Below are 21476 nucleotides of genomic sequence, written 5' to 3' on the forward strand. Positions count from 1 at the left end.
TATGGCAATGGCTAATGGCAAAACAATGCCTATATAGGTCCACGTCGTATAGGACCCCAATATAACGGCTATATTCGGTATTTTTAAAATTTTAACAGAATTTTTTTAGGATTTTATTTTTTGAAAATTTCCAAATTCGTTCCAAATGGTGGCGGCCTGGCCGAACTTACTGCTTTTTAACTTGTTCTTCCTTTAAAATAGTGGAGTGTAACGATCGATTGTTTATTTTTGCTGTCACACAGTGCAATTTTCGATAATTATTTCGATTGTGTTTCCCTCCCCTAGCCTATATCACAACGTGTGTGACTTAAAAATCCAATATCCCTTATACATCATTTTTAAGTAAACATATATTCACCTACTTTGGATTAGTTCACTTCATTAAAAAGAATTATGCCTTGGCACGAAATCTATTTGAATTCGCTAGACAAATGTCAGTGGAAACACAACCCCCACACTACTCATCCATCCATGCTAGTCGGTGTATTTCCTTAACATATTCCCATTGAATTGTAATAAAGTGTTCCCTTCCCATCGCATCTTTACTGCTCTACTTGTGTACATTTTCCATTAAATGTCTATCAAGCTACCTTGCTGCTACAAATCTTTGACATGAAATCTGTATTAATGCCCCCACCCCAATAAAGTAAATACTTGACTTTTGCATATTTCCCATTTTATAGGTCGTCGCAGTCATATCGTTTCATACCTCCCCCCTCGCAAAACCCTAACCTTGACAAAATTCCTAAAACAAAATCCATTACATTCATTACACTAAATCCTAAATGCCGTGTGTACACTTCAATGAATTGCTTTTGCCATTGCTGGCTTACGTCTGTATGTCTGTCTGTCTGTCGGTCTGTTTGTTTGTCTGTCGGTCGGTTGCAATTTCCCTAAGCTTTTAGCTAAGCTCATTCATATACAGAAATACTTATCGTATTTTTCAAGTATCAGAATAATAAGTCAAGCATTAATTCCCCTCAGACATCATCAATGGAGGTAGAAGGAAGAGGGAGGAAGTAGACGATAAAGGCGAAGAAGTAAAAAAACACACACACAGTGTTTTTATCGAAAATCCCTCACAAAACCGAAAATAAAAATTCAAATTGTCTTCGCATCGAAATGCAGATGAATGTAAACAGTCAAAAAATTTGTTGGGTATCTGCCAACAGGATATCAACATTTACTCCATGCCATGTAGCTATGTGTGTGTGGTGGTTGTATGTTCATAATCTAGAATGGTCGGATGCATCGTACCAAAAATTGTCTAATGCCTTTGATATTTTCATATCTGTTATTGCAGATTTGTGTTTGGTGTTTTGATAAAACGGATGTAGACAAAGTTGTTTTTGTTGTTTGTTTTCTGTTATCAGTTTTTTCAACAAAATATCCGGTTGTCTTTCCAATAAATATGATTATTTTTATATTTTTGCATACAGAAATCATTGTGAGTTTTTTTTTTTTTTGGCACGAGCCATTTCAAAACTCCCCATTGGTTGCGGTGAAAAGTCAGCCTCACCAACTTATAATATCCATTTCCTACAAAGATGCAGCCCAAAATGTACCTCGTTTAGAGTCGATATAATGATATACTCTGCCCATCTGGCTGGCGTGCACGATGACTCTCGAAGAGATAATCCAATTTGGTACAAATATGCTTTAAAAAATATATAATGCTAATGTCTGGTACAAAGTGATCCTGTGAATATATAGTGGATATGGGGGTCCCCTATAAACATCCATAAACATTGTATGATCGAGATGAAATTTTGTACAAATTATTTGTTTGGCTCAAGGACGATTCCCATTGAAATTGGAGATAATCGGTCGAAGTTTTAAATAGATCCCATTTATATTTTCGTCCGATTTTCGTGTCTAATATTGGCCCAAATAGGATGGAATATATGGCACATTTTTCCATATTAAGCTTAGAAACATGTAACTTTACTCTAGTTTGGTAAAAACTTTTGATTTTGTTTTCCAGTGGTAGGTATTTTAACCCTGATTCTGGGAAACCATTTGAAACGGACCCCAGTTTTTTGTCCCGAAAGTGCGGATTCAAGGTCCACTTATCCGATATAGACGATATGTATCCTTGGAAAACATAATTTTAATGAAGTGGTTAGAATTGGGTTATGTGGGTGGAAGACCTATATCTCTGGACCCGAAAAAGGTATTAAAAATGTTAGCATTTTGGAAAGGTAAGAGTGTCAGCTATAATTTGGCATCAATTTTGTTGACCCCATAATGGACCCATTTATGATCTTTTTTGGGTTTTATAAAAAATCCGGGTCCAAAAAAGATAACCTATATCCGGTTCTAGCCTGGGTCTTGCATCCGGATTATAGGGTCCCGGGTCCGTCCCAAAAAAAAAAGAAAATGGTTTCCCAAAAAAAAAAAAAATAGATTCTCGGAATCAGGGTTAAAATACCTACCTCTTAAAAAATGTCGAAAAATTCAAAGAGTTTTCACTAAACAAGAGTTGTAAGTATGTTAAATCTGGCGAAAATCGGTTTAGATATTGGTATAGATCCTATATATATTGTTCACCAGATTTGTTATTTTTGTCCTTCACAGCCGTAATATGCACTCCGAAACAACGATATTCGGGGAAATATATCAAATGCCGCTCACACCCATAAAATACTCTCCACAACAAAAATATTTGATCCCAGCTATTAAATGCAGCATATAAATACTTCTAAAAAAATCTCATAAATAGCAATGGGATTAACGGATGTACTTCCAGAATAAACGATATATTTGGATGAAATAGATTTTATCATGTAGAAACTTAAGCCTAAAATTTCAGAAAGTGTAAAAGAGGAGAAAACATCATCCTGCATTAGATTTATTTGTCATGTAAACGCAAATTGCACGTGTTTTCCATTTTTAGATCTGCCATCATAATTTACTGGTTTTTCCAATAATTACTTTTGCGCACTGCAATTTTTATTAAATTCTCTTTTTTTATGTTCTATCGAATGTATTCCAAATCTGTGAAACTACCTGACGTTCGCGAAACCATTCCAAATTTATTCACATTACATGTACAATTTGCCACCGAAATTGTATATTCCATGTGAATAAATAATAGTAATCAACATTCACAATGTTACACATGATTGTGTCAGAAATGTTACAAATATGTCACACTTCGACAATAGCAGCCTCAACATTTTACCACTGCCGCTCTCCAACAGTTCACCCCTATAGCGCACATTTCGCTGCCATCAAATTTCGCTCCCGTAACAATGATTTATGCACAATTAAGCTGTCATTGTTAGGTTTATCCTGATTAAACACAGTATATGAGTGTGTGTGCGTTTGCAAATACACATGGGAACATAAATACTCGCCCTTTTCCTGTTATAATGTGTAATGCTGCTGTTTCGAATTAAAACCAAATCTTCTTTTTTTGTTAATGCAATTTTTAAATTGGATATAAATTTTGTAATTTATCGTGGATTTTGTGGAGGCATTTAATATTACCAGAAATGATAATAGGATTTTTGATGGGGAACTGCTTGTAATGGTTGATCTTCTTACAAATATTAATCTTGTATTTTTAGCATTGAAGTAGGTAAAAGATGGAGGGAAACAATGCCTATATTTGAAAATTATTGTAAATTTTTATAAAAACAATAATGGGATTAGGCCTAACTATTTTACAACAACAAAATACATTAGGAGCCGATTTAAGATATCCACTGATTTTGTAACCTCCCATCTACAAAAGTTCAACATTCGGAAAGAACATTTTATTAAGACACATGTTATCCTTCCAAAAAATCTGCGATTTTTGGTAAGGATATCAAAAATCAGATATTTTTTGGGAGATTCACAAATCGTAAATTTTGTAAAAAATCTATTCACGGACATCCTTGTTGGACACCTCGGTGTCTATGAACACTGCTTCAAAGGAAAACCTTGAGAGTTGTTTTTGAAGGACCTCTTGGCCAAATATCTTGAATTTCTTAGAGAAAATTTAAGGGCCTAATTTCCAGAAAATTATAGATTTTAAGAATCATTTTTTCAAGGACCTCCTTGATCACAAATCTTCTGGCCACAAATCATGAAAACAATATTTTCACGGACATCCTTGAAGAAACCGTCGGATTTTTTAAGAATTATTTTCAAATTCTTTACAAGGGCCACTCGAAGTGCATTTTTTGAAGAAAAAAAATGTGAGAACGTTATATAAAGGACTTTCTGCCTGCAATTCGGGATTCTTTTTATGAAATGTATTTCAAGGAAATCCCTACTAAATCATCGGGGTTTTATGAATATTTCTTTCAAAACAAAACTTCACTTGGTTAGAAAACTTTTCCAAAGACCTCCTGGCAGAATATCTTGGATTGTTTAATGACTAGATAGAGACCTCTGTCCCACCAACTTTAGATTTTTAGGAACATATTGTCAAGCACCTCCTTCGATTTTTTCTTTCAACATCTTCTGAGCAAAATTTTATTTTTTTTAACAGAATCGTAATTTTTTTTTAACAAAAAAATATATTTCTTAAAGAACATATTTTCAAGACCTTCTTTACAGAAATTGTAGATTTCAGCTAGCCACAAATCGTAAATTTTATAAAAAAATAATAAAAAAACGTGGATTTTTGAAAAAAAAAAATTAAGAGCTAATTTTCAAAAATGTTACAAACCTCAAACCAGGATTGTTTTAATAGAATTGTTTTTTTTTTTTTTTTTTCAAACCTATAAGGATTTCCTTCCAAACAATTGCACATTTTTTAGGAATATTTTTCAACAACAATATTTTTCAACGATATTCTGGCCACAAATCCTAAATTTTGTACAAAATGTTTACCAAAATCCTGTTTTTATTTTTAAAAATATTAGAAGTTTCTGAAAAATTCAAGGAACTCTACCTGAATTACACTATCTTATAATTTCAAGAAAATCCAGAAAAAAACAGGGATTTTAAAGAAAATTTTTCAGGTATGTCAAGCTCAAAATTTGTGGTTTTAAAACATTACAAAAATCATTGATAATTGAAACTTTTTAAACCATCCCTACCAAAATCGTCGATTGAGAGGAACATTAGCTCGAAGACCTCTTTGCCAAAAATTGTGTATTTCTTAGAATATTTTTTTCATGGGATCATCGCTAAATATGTTGGATTTTTAGGCATTTTTTTCTGTAATGCCCCAATTCTTATGATTTCCTGTCCTGTTTTTTGTAAAAAAGTTAGGAATATGATAGAAAATATGAGATTTTCTTAAAATGTAACAAATCTTAAATTTCTCAATCCTTTTTTTAGATTTCAAATATTTAGAATATATTCTTATACCTCCCTCCCAACAATTTTACATTTTTAGGAACATATTATCAAAAATCTTCTTTCAGATTTCAGGACATTTTTTAAAGATCTTCTGGCCACAGATCCTAAATTCTGTATTAAATAGTTACCATTTTTTTTTTAAGAATTTTGTTTGGAGTTTAAAAAAAATCAGGGACCACCGGAACACTACCTGTGGAGTTCTTAAATAACATATTTCAAGAAAATCCAGGCAAACCTTGGATTTTAAAGACACTATTTTCAAAGACGTCCAGCTCAAAAATTGTGGGGTTAAAAAACATTTTCTCTTAAAAAATCATGAATATTTGAAAGTTTTTAAGCCACCTCTTTACCCAAAATCGTATGTTTTTAGAACATTTTTCCAAGGGCTCATCGCCAAATATTTTGGATTTCACGCACTTTTTCCTGAATTCCTCCATTTCTTAAGATTTCCTGTACAAAAGTCGTGTATGTTTGGTGAAAAATGTGGAACAGAAATATCTGGCATTTTCTTAAAATTTTAAATTTTGTCAATCGTTTTTTTTTTAGATTTCCAAACAAATCTTCTTCTTTGTGTTATTCTAGAGCTTCTAGAGCAAAATATCGTGAATTTATATCATCTTACATGTTCAATATTCCTATATATTGAAACCATATATCTGATCTTCAAAGTAATAATCGTGGATTTTTAACAAGACTCTTAAGGACCTCCTTACCAAAAACGTGGACTTGGAGTAGTATTTATTCAAGGACCTCTTTTCCAAAAAAAAAAAATGAATAAAAATAAAAAAAAAAAAACAAAGTTTTCTCAGAATACAATGTTCCCCTCATTAAAAATCATCTATTGTCAAGGATTTTCTCTTAAAAAATCATGGAGTATTTTTAAGGACTTCCAGGAAAGGAATCGGAGATTTCTTTTGAAATTAAATTCGTGGATAAGAACTTCCTATGAAGAAATAGTGTTTTACGTTACTCAAGAACTTTCTTACTAGAAATCCAATTTTTTAAGTATATTTTTAAATAATTTAACTCGATTAATTTAAAAGTTTTACATCTTTAATTTCTTTGAAATATTTTATATTGGCTACTATATAATCAATGGCTAAAAAAATAAATCTGTTAGCCTACCTATACGTTCTAAATTTTTATTTAAAATTTCAATTCGAATCCAAATGTATATCTCCTTTTTTCAAAAATATCCTATGAACCTCTAAGGGCTAACTATAGTCCTCTGATCATTGAATGTTTTTCGGATATTTTCGGTGATAACATATTTGAAATTTCCTTTTGTAAAACCAACTACATTTGCTAATAAGATAATGAGCTCACATTACACACACACACTGTTCATTCTAATTAATTTTAAGGATTGCAAACTAATTACAATTTCCCCCAAATACATGAACATATAAATTATATAGCTTCATTACGACCATAGCATCCTTCAGAAAAATGAAAATCTACATTATAAATGTGAACACTTACAATTTATGTTAAATGAAATTACAAAATTATATGACAGTTTCCTTTAACACAAATGGGAAAGCCACTGCTACACACCTCCTCCACCAGCACCTCCATATATGCTGCAGTTGTGTTGACAATTCCTGTACTCTCTGTGTATATGTGTTCCTCTCAATATATTCTGCCACAGAAACAATGGATATCTGTTTTGTTATTGTCAAATGCATTTCAGTACAGCTGCACAAACATAAAATTTTCCGTTTGCATGTGTGTGTGTGATAGAGGAAAACCTTCAAGCCATCACATGACAGGATATTCGTAAAGATAAAATGAATGAAACACATAGAGATGGATCTTTTCATACGTTGCAGTGACTACGTATTTTCGTGAGAAAGTTCCAAATAAATTTGTATTCAAAAATTTAATATAACGATTTTTAAATTTCTTACAAATAACTTGAATAAATCATTATTAAAATAAAAAAATATTGATTAAAGAAAAGTCCAGAAAACTATGAAAGTCGAAGTAAAAACACAAAACCCATATATCGGCATCTTGAATGTTTACATCGAAAAGTAATAAAAATGGAAAGGGTCAATTTCTCACCTTTTGGAAATTTTCGGATCAATATTCCTTAAAATCTATTTTATTTTAGGGTTTGTTCGTATATTACAGATAACAATACAAGGATTATTTTGATAAGACCCTTAAGGAAGTTAAAAAATTCTGTAAATCCAAGCCTTTGTACATCAAGAGAACACAAAGTACCAATACATTGAGACTGAAGGAAAAAATCGATCCACATGTCCTGACCCATTTTTTAAAGAAATCCAAAGCATTGTACAAAGCTCTATACTAAATATTGCGAAACATATCTCAAAATATTGGGGTCCATTTGTACATGGACAAGAATTCATAAAGGCCTTATAAAAGCTTGATCTAAGAACACGAAACTCTTAGGGTTTTGACCTAAGAACTAAAAAACAAGTTCAGAGGTATCAGTCGTTTTTGCCGACAGATGTATACCCTCAGCCTATATTCGATTATTTGAAAATATGTTGACTTCTGATATGATTATTCAAATTGTTGACTTTAATAAATAAAACAATAAAACAATATTGTCCATTTCGTATCGGACCTAAATAAATATGGTGTCCTAATAGATTTGGACGCTTTATATGAAATACGTCATAATTTTTAGAAAATGTCAAAATATGCGTGAGGTACCAGATATAGTCGACCGAAGTATTCCATTTTCATACTTCATCTAATAGAAATAAAAATATTTGTACAGACAAAATCAAAGAAAATCAAACATTTATATCCAATTTTATGCGAAATCATAAATTCCATATTCATCTCAGGTTTCTGGTTGAGAGAAATATTTAAATATAGCAAGATGTAAAAAATCGCTGACTTATGACAGATAAAAGTATTGAAAATTGCAACCAGAAGGTACCAGAAGGAGTTCGCAGATATATGTCGTCTTCACAATAGATCTTGTTTTAGAAAAAAAATTTATGTGTGAAATTTGAAGAGAGTTCGGTGCTTATTTTGCTTTCTTTGAGCGTTTTGTTATTCAAAATCTTGGACCCCATGGGGGAGGTACCAGAAGACATGGTACGATCTCTACCATATTTATGACACATCCTGTATTGATGGAAATATTGAGATATACCAAGTCAGAATGGAATCGGATGTTAATTTCGCGTCTTATGACCTTTATGGATATTCAAAATGATGTCCTTTTGTGGGGAAGATACCAAAAGGAATGGACCAATATATTCCATCTTCACAACAGAACTTGTGTTTGTGGAGGTAAGGGGAAGTGTGAAATATGAAGATAATCGGATGCTTATTTCGGATTTTATAATGGTTTTGGCTATTAAAAATTGTGACGACGTACCTTAAGGAATTACGGGATCTCTGCCATATTTATAATAGATTTTGTGTCGATACAAATATTGATTTGTCCAGTCTGAATGGAATCGGATGTTAACATAACGTTTTATGAGCTTCACGGATATCCAACATGTTGACCCTTTGTGAAGGAGGTACTAGAAAGAGTGGACCGTTATATTCCATCTTCACACAAGACCTTTGGTCAATAAAAATATTGTGATATGTGTAATTTTAGGACAGGTGGACACTTACATCATATTTTACAAGAGTTATAATTATTCAAAATGTTGACCCCTTATGGGGGAGGCACTTGATGGAGTGGAGCGATATTGTCCATTTTCCCATTCCAGTTGCCAAGTTGGAGCAAAATCAGATTATCCTTTTTTCTATGCACTAAAATATATATATTTTTTTAAATTTCGAACTTTTGTGGGGGAGGTACCGGAAGGAGCGGACCGATTTTGCCCATCTCCGAATTCGATATAAATTTTACAATATTACGATGTACCAAATTTGGGTCAAATCGGATGCTCCGTTGAGAGTTATGTGCGCATAAGCCAGACAGACAGGAGGGCGGACACCTCTAGATCGACTCCAAATGTCCTGAAACGGATTTGGTCCAAGGAGAACAAGTTCTAAAACCATTATGAGGATGAGGCACGTTGTGGTCGTATCAAAAGATATATCCCCTTTGTAGCCATATGGCTGAGGTTAAAAAATGAGTTCTAAAAAATATTTCGATTATTCTCCCATAACACGAGTGACCATAATGGGGTCAAATCTTTTGAAGAACTAAACCTGGCTCGGTTTGCCAGCTTCTTAGGCGTTGGTCGATGCTTAAATTTTTATCAAAAAAAAAAAAAAAAGCATCTGGAAAAGCCTGAAGAAAAAACGTTTAAATGAAATCCCCTATATGAGGGCTATACAAAGACTAGGACATGCATTCGCAATTTTTTTTGTCACAGACTGTAGTCTCCATTAGGACCATCAAATAAGCGAAATGTCGCGAATATCATTAAAATACCGATAAAGGAAGGTACTGTTAAATGTGGGGTATACGAAAACGTGGATCTGCATAGACAATTTTCTGTCATAGGTTGAAGTATCTATTGCGAACTGCAAATGCGAAATGTGAAACAATTCTGGTGAATAATCTTGCTAAAATCATCAATATACCGAATATCGGGTTGTACATGCATACAGGGCGATGACGTGGACCTGAATAAGTAATTTTTTTGTCATAGATTGTAGTACCCATTACGAACTTCAAATACGAAATTTGTCTATAGTGTCCTATTCCAGTCTATAATGTCTCTAATGCCATAAAACTACCGAATATTGGAAGCTACCGTTATAAAGGCAGAGGACGTACACAGTATACATTTTTTTGTCATAGGTTATAGTACCCATTACAAACTTCAAGTATGAAATTTGAAACACTTCCAGTATATAAAGTGTCTAATACCATAAAAATAGCGAATATTGCTAGTTATACAAGGGCTATACGAAAGCGTGGACCTGTATAAGTAATTTTTTGCCATAGGTTGTAGTACCCATCGGGATCTTCCAATTCTGGTCTATAATGTCGCTAAAATCATCAAAATACTGAATATTTAGAGGTACCGTCATATGGTCACTATACCAAAGCGTGGACCGACATGAACAATTTACGAACTTAATCTGTCTATTGGCAAATTACGCATGTCAATTAAGTTTTAGCCTTCTATGACAATTTGTTTAAAAGATTCCAATAGACAAATGGAAATTGCTAAATCGTCTTACAATTTTGCGCTGATCAAGAATAACTGTACTTTGTTGGGTCTGACAAGTGCATTTCGAATAGTTGCAGAATGTAGCACTGTCCTCCCTAATATGGTGAGGGTTAGAAAAACAAGAAACATGTATATTAATCCTTTTACGGGTCTTCTCAAATTTTAAATAAATGATACTATATCGATAATCTGACTAAGTATTTAAAATATATATTTATATCATATCCCCATATGGGGTCTACACTATAATTTGAAATTCAATTTATTCCCCACACTATTGATACTAAATTAAATAAATTTTAAATACCCATAATAATAAAATACCCACTGCTGTTATTTCCATCATTACTATCGTCTCTTTGGTTGGGGGGAAAAAAGACCACCCACAAACTCACTCACATGGCCACCCACCCACAGACATAAACACCACTTTATGCTAATCACAAACACAACTATATTGAGTATGGTCATGTCGGTTGTTGTTGGTGGTGACTGTGCAACTGAGTCTACATTTACTTTGCTCTGTCCTTTGAGGTGTTTCCTTTGGGCCATTTAACTTATATAAACTTTGGAACACAGTAAAATGTTCTGGGTATAAAACCTTGACCTCTTCTCTTCAGTTAGTGCGTGCGTGCGTATGAATACATAAACATATGTGGAGCAACAAACATTACCTAGAATATCTGAATTACTATTCTACCAAAGAACAAGCTCACATCACAGCATGTACGCATGCATCCACATATATACATTTACACATGCAATTTGGAAAAACTTATCTGCACACAGATTGCAATGTGCAAGTGTTGTGAATTTCTATACTAACAATCTACCCATTGGTATATCTGTATGTATGTATGTACATGTGTACATGCACATGGCTATTATGTCACCCAAAAATGCAACCAAATCACCACTACCACCACGTCGTGCATACAAAGTGCGTACGTGTCTATGCATTCGTTAATTTCATTCGTTTGTTGGAGGATGTACTTTTCGTTGTTCATAGGATCCTGCTGCCGCTGCCGTTGCTGATGGTGGTGTTTCCTGTTGTTTTGTTATTTATCTCTTGTTTGAATATTTCTTCAATTTTTATAGTTCAACGAACAACAACGACAACAAAAAAAGGGGGAGAAGAGCACACATTACTTGCACCATAGGCTTTGGAGTTTATATTGGATTTGTATTAGGGTGTTTCTGTATTGTTAGGAATAACTTTGAAAGCAATTCTTCTCAGGAGAATTTGCAAATGTTGCTTAAAGAGACCCCACTAATTTCTATTGAAGATCTATTTCGGGTTTACCGCGGATCTTGTGGCTGCGTAAGACATTTTCTGGTCTCTATAAAGAGAATGCCTTTTTCATGTCATCTATAAAGAGACACGCTTCGCTAAGGATATAAAATATCTTTCCCGAGTTTTATAAGTAGTAAAATAGAGACCTGCGAAGGTACGTAGATGATATTTCAAAAAATGCATTTCGAAACAATTTTAGGGGTGGCTGAAATAGCAAAAAAAAAATATTTTTAATCTAAGAAAAAGCAATAATTTCTAAAGGATCCTGGGCCCCACTCTTTCGCAGAGTAGCTGCAATTTGATATTTTGAGTTTTTATACCCTCAGCCATTTATTTACAGAGGGTATATATCATTTGATATTGTCAAAACGTGCCTAGCCAAAATAACTGTTTTAGACCCTAGGTCTCTTTGGACCCAATCCGTTTCAGGACATTTGGAGTCGATCTAGCGATGTCCGTCCGTCTGTTTGTCTGGCTGGCTGGTGCGCACGATAACTCTCGAAAGGAGTATCCGATTTGATCCAAAGTTGGTAAATCGTAATATTATTGTCAAACTTAGATCGAGTTCGGAGATGGGCACTATCGGTCCACTCCTTCTGGTACCTCCCAAACAAAATGTCAAAATTTTCAAAGAAAATAATTTATTACACGGAAACAGAAAGGATAATCCAATTTTGCTCCAACTTTGCGAATCCTAATATTTTCATCAGTGCTAGGTCAAGTGCGAAAATGGACAATATCGGTCCACTCCATCAGGTACCTCCCCCACAAGGGTCAAAATTTTGAATGATTACAAATTTTATAAAATGTGATGTAAAAGTCCGATTGTCTTCAAATTTCAAACATCCCAATAATTTTATTAACCCAAGGTCGAGTTCGGAGGTGGGTACTATCTGTCCACTCCTTCTGGTACCTTCCGCGCAAAATGTCAAAATTTTCAAAAAAAAAAATATTTTTTTTTTTGCACAGAAATCCTAATAGTCGCGTCAGTGCCAGGTCAGGTGCGAAAACGGACAATATCGGTCCACTCCTTCTGGTACCTCCCCCACAAAGGGTCAACATTTTAAATAATTACAACTCTCATAAAATGTGATGTAAGAGTCCGATTGTCGTCAAAATTCAAACATGCTAATATTTATATTAACCCAAAGTCTGGTGTTAAGATGGAATATATCGGTCCACTCCTTCTGGTACCAACCCAACAAATGGTCGCAATTTTCAAAAAAAAAGCATATTTTTTTTGCACAAAAGGAGATTTCGCTCCAACTTTGCAAATTCCAATATTTGTGTCAGTTCTAGTTCAAATTCAGTTCAAATGAACAATATCGGTCCACTCCATCATGTACCTCTCCCACAGAGGGTCAACATAAGATGGACAATATCGGTCCACTCTTTCTGGTAAAAAATATTTTCTGCACAGAAAGAGAAGCAATAATCATTTATTGCTCCAACTTTGAAATCCTAATATTTACCTCAATTCTCGGTCAGATGCAAAAATGGATAATATCGGTCCACTCCATCAAGTACTTCCCCCACAAAGGGTTTAATTTTTTGAAAAATTATAACTCTTATAAAATGTGATGTAAAAATTCGAATGACTTAATATTTCATACATCCCAATATTTTTATAATAAGCTTAAGATCTGGTGTTAAGATGGAATATATCGGTCCACTCCTTCTGGTACCTCCCCCACAAAAGATCGAAATTTTGAATATCCATTAAGCTTATAAAACGCGAAATTAACATCCGATTCCATTAAGACGTGGCAGGTAGAGATCGGATCATTCCTTCTGTTACCTCTCCTACAAAGGGTCAAAATTTTGAATATCCATGAAGCTCATAAAACGCGAAATAAGCATCAGGTTCTCTTTACACAAGCACAAGATCTGTTGTGAAAATGGGATGTATCGGTCCACTTCTACTGGTACTTCTTCCACAAAGGTTCAAAATTTTGAATATCCATGAAGGTCATAAAAAGCGAAATTAATATCCGATTCCATTCCAGACTTGATACATCTCAATATTTCCATCAACACAAGATTTGTTATAAAGATGGTAGAGATCGGACCATTTATATTTGCTACGTGCCCCACATAGAGTTCAAGATTTTGAAAAACATAACGCTCAAAGAAAGCCAATTAGGCTCCAACTCTCTCTCTCTCTCTAAATTTCACACATACAAACATTTTTGCTAACACAACATCTGTTGTGAAGATGATATATATCTGCGAGCCCCTTGTGGTAGCTCACCTACAAAGTGTCACAATTTCCAAGGCTTATATCTGTAATAACTTGCAGAACTAGTCGGTGATTCTTTACTTGCTGTATCCAAATTACGAAGAAAAAGTCTAAATTAAAGTTGACAACACTTTTGCTATCGGTAGGACTAAACAACTTCTTCCTTTTGGTCGGTAACTTGATGAAGAGTATCGTTAATTACCGAAATTATCAACATTTTAATTTTACCGATTTCTATCGGTAACCTCGCGCATATTTTTTTCATTTTCTAAAAATTATCACATATCTCATACAAAGTGAAGGAAGTGACAAATATAGTCCCACGTCGCAATATTTATATCATATTTATATATTTTCCGATACGAAATTTATAATATTGGTCCATTCCTTCGAAACCTACTCCATAGAGGGCCAAAAATTTGAATAATCGTAACAGAATTCAAAATATATTCAAATTATCGAACATTGTCTGGGGGGTTTGGTTTGTAAGCTGTCGCTTAAAAATCGGTTTATTTTGCACACATAAATCACCAAATAAAAAAGTTCTACTCATTTTCACTCTTAAAGCAAACTCTAAACATATTTTGAGTGATTCTGCTCTCACTCTAATTTTTTAATCAGGAGCGAAGCAGGAGTGTACTCGCAAAAAAAAAAAAAAAACAAAAGAGTGAAGAGAAGACTCCGTAAAAAACTCCCACTCTTTGAGCAATCCTGCTCACGGGTAAGTTTCCCTCCCGAGTGAAAATGAGCAAATCTGAGCTCTGGTTTTAAATATCTGTTTTTTTTTACGAAATATGCGACATATAGCTGTTAAATGACAGCTGTTAAAAACACAAGTTTTAGTACAGGGTTACCCAACGCCATAACTTTTGACAGAGATGTCACATCGCTTAATGACATACCGCGTTTGAAGCGTCAGTCCAAGCAGATTTTTACCATGAACCAATACACGTCACGCGAGCGCTCTGAAATAGTAGAAATTTACATTCAATAGAAGAAGTCAATTGTGAAAACTCAACGTGCTTTTAAAACATTAAAAAATGTGAGAAGTGCGCCTTCTAAGAACACCATTAAGCGTTTATACGAAAAATTTTCGACTGGTAAGGCTTTTTCTAATCCGAAGAGGCCATATAAAAGTCGACCAAGGCGATCGACCGAGAATATCGCTGTCGTACGAGCCAGTGCTGAGAGGTCCCCAAGAACATCCCAAAAACGCCGTTCTCAGCAGTTGGGCATTGCTCGGTCCACTTTACAACGGATTATTCGCATTGATTTGCATTTGTTCCCGTACAAAATTCAATTGACGCAAAGAATGTTGCCTGCGGACAAGCCCAAAGGGCCCAAAGGTCCGTCGAATATGGGCAACCCTGTACATAAAAAAAGTTCTTCTCATTTTCACTCTATATCTATTTTGAGTGATTCTGCTCTCACTCTAATTTTTTAAACAGGAGTGACTTAGGAGTGTTCCCGCTCAAAACAAATGAGTGAAGAGTAGACTCCGTAAGAAACTCCCACTCTTTGAGCAATCCTGCTCACGAGTAAGTTTCGCTCCCTAGTGAAAATGAGCAAATCTGAGCTTTGGTTTTAAGTATCTGTTTTTACGAAATATGCGACATATAGCTGTTAAATGATAACTGTTAAAAAACACAAGTTGTAGTACTTGGTGTGGGACCTTGTAGTTTTAATTTCCAAAAACTGCGCCCGCCTCTGTGCCACACATACAAACAGATACTAAGATATCGAATTTCATATTCTAGCCCCATACGTTTCTGTAGGGTATTGATGAGGTGATCAGTCACTCTTGCATATTTATAAAATACCTCTCCAATGTCTTCTATTCAAAGGTCTGTTCTATATAGGCAAAATACCTTTCACGGATATTCTAAAGGCCTTCTGTGTTCTGCTGTAGAACTATGTTTTGATTGTATATACTCTACTCGACCCACCCTAACGTTTTATTTGTTAAAAGTTTCCATTGTATTATTTGTTTAGGCATAGTTTGTCCACTCTCTCTCTCTCTCTCTCCCCCTCTCTCTCCCTCTCTCTCTCTTCACGACCTCCTCCCTTCTTTGTGTGTAGTGGCAATACAAAATATTCTATTTATGCATGCCCATATTCATGGAGGTTTCTCTTTCGGGACGACATCATCGCCATTGTTTATCTGATCGTTTAGTAACTCCCATAAAATTTGAATTGACCCAAAAGTATATTGGTGCACTTGTATTTTTGTGTGTCCCCTATTTTGGCATACAGTACCGCTTTGGAGCACACATGTTTTGGGTTCAATTAATCTTGAAATATTTGCATTTTATGTTTTTTCCGGGGGTATTGTAAAATGTGTCCAGTTTAGAAATGGGGTATTTTCGAAACAAATATTTGCGTATGCATTTTAAAAATGGACAAATGCATAACATTTCGGTACAAGGTATGTTCCCCTTTTTCTCTGCTGAAATGCATAATGAGTTGGAATGATGAGAATCCCAAGGGCAATTAAATTGAATTTTAGTATTCGGAATTTTTAGGAGTTTATTCTAGGGTACTCTGTTGAAATGTATAATGAGTTGGCATGATGCGTATCCCAAAGGCACTTAAACTAAATTTTATTATTCGGAATTTTTAAGGAGTATAGTCTAGGTTATATTGGATTATGACTGATATGTTAAAATGCATAATTTAGTATTAATTTTTTGGTCCTTCGACCTTGTAAGCCAAGAAGCATTATAGCAACAAAAAAAGGAAATTTGCTTACCCGTCTGTGTGGTACTTCGATTGAAGAAACTCTTCAAATAGCTCATCAGTCTTCGGTGCAGCGGTCGATGACGATGCCGCGATGAACGTCTCGATTTACCCTGTTCCACGTCGTCTTCACTCTTCAGATCGCCACACTTGGAGGCATCGACAATGATTTCTATGCTACGCTGTTTGCCACGATTGGAAGCTTGAAAGGAATGTTGTTGCTGCAGTTGTTGGTGTGAGGATTGTGTCAGGGCTGTTGTCACAGGAACAATTAAAGCATCACTAGGATTCTGGCCAGTGCCAGCTATGGAGGCAATATTTATTGTACTACTATCGGCGACACCAATGCCACCACCCCCACCACCACCAGATATGCTGCCTATTGATGAGGTGGGTCCGGGTTGTTGTTGGATCACAGAGCGGCTGGTACTGGCCGCACATGTATCCGGATGATGTGGATGATGATGTTGATGTAGTGACGTCTGAGAGGAGGTGGCAACCATCAAACCGCCTGCACTGCCACTGCCAATACCACCACCACTTGTTCCATTGTTGTTGTTGCTGCTGGCATGTTGTTGTGTCAAGTGTGTACCATTCGAGGCATTTGTTGTACTGCCGCGATAGATTAATTCACTATCGTGTGATATGGTGCGTATGGTGTGCAATCCCGTGTGATGCGATGTACTGGTCACTAAACCCCCGCCGCCACCACTACCACCACCATTGGCTTGGCCGCCATTTGATGAGCCATTTAAGCCAGTATAGTAGGCGCTGGCTGGACGTTGTACTTGTGGGCCTGCCATAGCAACTATGTGTCTGTGTGTGTGTAAGAGTGTCGGATTTTTCTTCTCTCTTTTCGCTTTTTTTGAGGCAAATGGTTTTCAAAGCAATTTGTGAAATATCCTTTTTTTCGAGTTTTACTCGTTTTGCTTTCGTGTTTGCTGTTGTTGCTGTTGTTAGGACTTTTAAGGGGATTTGTTTCTAATGGAGCACAAATTGAAATTTTTTGTGCTCTCGCCAAGGGGGTGAGAGGGATGTGTTTTCGGTACTACCTACAACTATTGGCTGTGGGAGGGCGAGGAATTTTGGGAGGCTTAAAAGTTTTTTTGCTTAGTTACGCTTGTGTTGCCGTTTTTTTTTGGCTGTGTTTCTGTTCCGCTTTGTTCTTTTTTTTTTTGTTTTTTTTTTTTTATCCAAAGGAAATTGCCTTTTTGACTTCACTATTTAAAAATCATTTTGTTTTTTGTTTGTTTGTGTTGGTTCCGTTTAGCATTTTCTTTCAAATTTTACAATTTTCAGGTACAACATATTTTGGTTTGGCACTATTTTTAGATGATTTGTAAATAACTTGGGTAAACATTTTCTTTTCGTTTTTTGGAGAAAAAAAGGAAAACTCAACAACAAAATCCTTTTCCCCAAATTTTGAAGCTTTTCACATTGGTTCTCTATTGCAGCTGGGTTATAAAAAACTCATTTGTTGCTATCACTGTCGCTTTTGACGGTTGCTGTTGTTGGTTGTTAGAATTTGTTAGTAAGTCATGTTGTTAGCCATAGTTTTTTTTTTGCTTTTGTTTGTATTATTGTGGGGTTATTGAGACATTTACTATTGGACACATACAACAACAACGCTCACTCAGAGTTAAACATTGAGCATTAATTGGATGATTGCATTAGCGTTTTTATCTGCAATAAAATACAAAAAAAAGTATAAATATAGAGACATGTATTTTACATAGAAGCATTTAATGAATTCATATGGAGAGCGAATTTTATATTTGTTAATGCTATGTTAATTTATATATGGGCACTAATTTATATTCAATTTAATTCTATAATGTTGAAGCTCTGCATTCATAGGATTTGAATAATATAATTCAAATATTTTATTTGTAATTTGTAATGCAGTAAGTTCGGCCGGGCCGAACTTTGAATACCCTCCACCATTTGGAACGAATTAGAAAATTTTCAAAAAAATTTAAATCCATTGAGAATTCTGTTGAAATCTTTAAAATACCTAATATCGGTAGGTGCCGATATATGGGGGGATATACGATATTGTGGACCTATATAGACAAATCTATGTCGGGGGGTAAATTCCTCACAAGGAACTCCTTGTTTGGATTTTCAGATAATTCCATTGGGAAATGTGGCTAAAATCATCAAAATACCGAACATCGGAGGGTACCGTTATATGGGGTATATACGATATCGTGGACCTATATAGACAACTCTCTTTCAGGGAGTAAAGTACTCACAAAGAACTCCTAGTGTGGATTATCAGACAATTCCGAAATACCGAATATCGGGGGTACCGTTATATGGGGGCTATTCGATATCGTGGACCTATATAGATAATTCTCTTTCAAGGGATAAAGTACTCACAAGGAACTTCTTGTGTGGATTTTAAGACCATGCCTTTAGAAAATGTGGCTATAATCATCAAAATACCGAATATCGGGGGGTACCTTTATATGGAGGCTATACGATATCATCGACCTATATAGACAATTCTTCTCCGAGGTATAAAGTACCCACAAGGAATTCCTTGTGTGGATTTTTAGACAATTCCGTTGAAAAATGTGGGTAAAATCATCCAAATACCGAATATTGGGGGGTACCGTTATATGGGGGATAACGATATCGTGGACCGATATAGCCCATCTTCGAATTTGACCTGCCTGCAAACAAAAGAGAGATCTGTGCAAAATTTTAGCTTCATATTTTAATTCGTTTGGACTGTGGCGTGATTACAACAGACAGACGGGGATTAATCGTCTTAGAATTTTACGCTGATCAAGAATATATATTGGGTTGGTTGGTTGGGTCTAAATTGATTATTTCGATGAGTTACAAACGGAACGACGAACTTTATATACCCTCCATACTATGTATGGTGGAGGTAATAAAAATATGTACCATCCAAATTCAATGATTTTTACAAATTTGTATTTTTGAAAATCTCTTAGATGCCAATGGCAAAAATACATTTTCGTTAAAGGCTATAAAATTTGAATTAGTTTTAGTAACACATTGGCACAAAATTCCTAGTTTTCAATCATTTCTGAGAGAGTCGAGTAGATTATGAAGGAAGGGCAAAAAATTAAAAGGCGTTTTAATAGTTTATATAGGAAATTCACCTAAATAAAGGGAGCAAATTCCCCCCTCTTCTAAATTTTTGGATTAACATTTCTTGCAGTCCGTACATTCTAGGCATACAGAATCTGCGTCAATATTACTGAATATAATACTGGGTCTATTTTCGTCAACAATGTTAACCCTCATTAGAATCTACGATATAATTTTTTTATACCGAGCCTTGTGGCTCGTGAGGGTATATATAATTTCATACGTCCAAAACGTGTGTCATCGAAATGACGGTCTTTGACCGTAGGTGTCTTTAATCCGTTTCTGGACATTTGAAATCGACCTAGCGATGTCCGTCCTTTTATTTGGGTGGTGCGCAAGGTAACTCCCGACAAGAGTAGCCAATTTGATCCAAAATTGGTACATCGTAATATTATTGTCAAATTATATCTGTTCTGAGATGAGCAATATCGGTCCACTCCTTCTGGTACCTCCCCCACAAAATGTCAACATTTTCAAAGAAAATAATTTGCTGCTCAGAAAGAGAAAGGATAATCCGATTTTGCTCCAACTTTGCAAATCCTAATACAGGGTGAAATAAAAAAACTGCAACCAACTTCAGACTGCTGTCATTTCTAAGCCACTCGCCCGACAGCTGTTAAAATTATTCCTGTGACAGCTCATTGTATTGTTTACAAGCGTACAAAAGCATTTTGGTGAGAATTTTCCAGAAAAGAAGTTATTCGTGGTGGAGTTGAAGCGTGATGCTGTGATTTCTTTATATTTGGCTGGAAAACCAGAAGTGGCTATATTAGAGCACTCCAGTATATAAATGTAAATAAATCTTTGGTGTCTCGCACCATCGCTCGTTACCGCGATACTGCCGACGTCAAGGAAGTGGACGGAAGAAAACCGCAACATCAGAAGAAATTGTTCGAAAAGTAAAGAAACTACTTGTCGAACCCGCGTCGCAGTGGCTCATGAGCTGAAGATATCGCAATATTCCATTCGGCAAATATTGAAAAATAAGCTCGGAGTAAAGCCATTGAAATTCCAAAAAGTGCAAGAACTTACACCGCAACAGAAAGAAAATAGAGTCAAAAGAGCTAATAAGTTGCTTCGCTTGGCCGTGGTGAACTGCCGAAATTGGTGGCTTTCTCCGATGAGAAAACATTCGTTGTCCAGCATTTTATAAACAAAAAACAAACAAAAAAAATGAAATATTTACTTGCCAAAAAGGTCAGCTGGAAATGTGTACCTTCGGTTGGCCACCAGAACTTAAGCGCCGGCCATAACAGCCGATGGTCCCTCTCCGCTCGTATTAATCGACCGTGGCATCAGAATAAATGCCGAATATTATCGCGAAAATATTCTGGAGGGTGTATTAAAGTCTTGGGCACGCAAACATTTTGGCCGCAGACCTTGGACATTTCAATAGGACTCAGGACCATCGCACTCCGCACGCGCCACCCAAAAATGTTTACAAAATGAGGTTCCTCACTTCATTTCCAGCCCACAATGGCCATCAAAATCTCAGGATACCAATCCCTTGGACTATTTTGTCTGGAGTAATTTGAAAAGCAAGGTTGGCACTAAAAATACCAAAGTTCCGATCACTTCAAGAGCAACATTCGGGCAGCGTGTGACGGTTTCATTGGCCGTTTGAAGGCCATAATTCGAACAAATC

General features: G+C 35.3%; 1 protein-coding gene across 1 annotated transcript in view; it reads right to left on the reverse strand.

Annotated features, from left to right (window-relative positions):
• The window catches only part of LOC101890086 (uncharacterized), a 98795-nt gene extending 80410 nt beyond the window's left edge, over positions 1–18385 (reverse strand). The window contains exon 1 of the mRNA XM_059122021.1: positions 16719–18385. Coding sequence (XP_058978004.1) covers positions 16719–17508 — 790 coding nt within the window. The 5' untranslated portion in view covers positions 17509–18385. The remainder of the gene's footprint in view (positions 1–16718) is intronic.
• Positions 18386–21476: the final 3091 nt, after the last annotated feature.

Source organism: Musca domestica, unplaced genomic scaffold (assembly GCF_030504385.1).
Source record: "Musca domestica strain aabys unplaced genomic scaffold, Musca_domestica.polishedcontigs.V.1.1 2, whole genome shotgun sequence".
Classification (NCBI taxonomy): Eukaryota; Metazoa; Arthropoda; class Insecta; order Diptera; family Muscidae; genus Musca; species Musca domestica.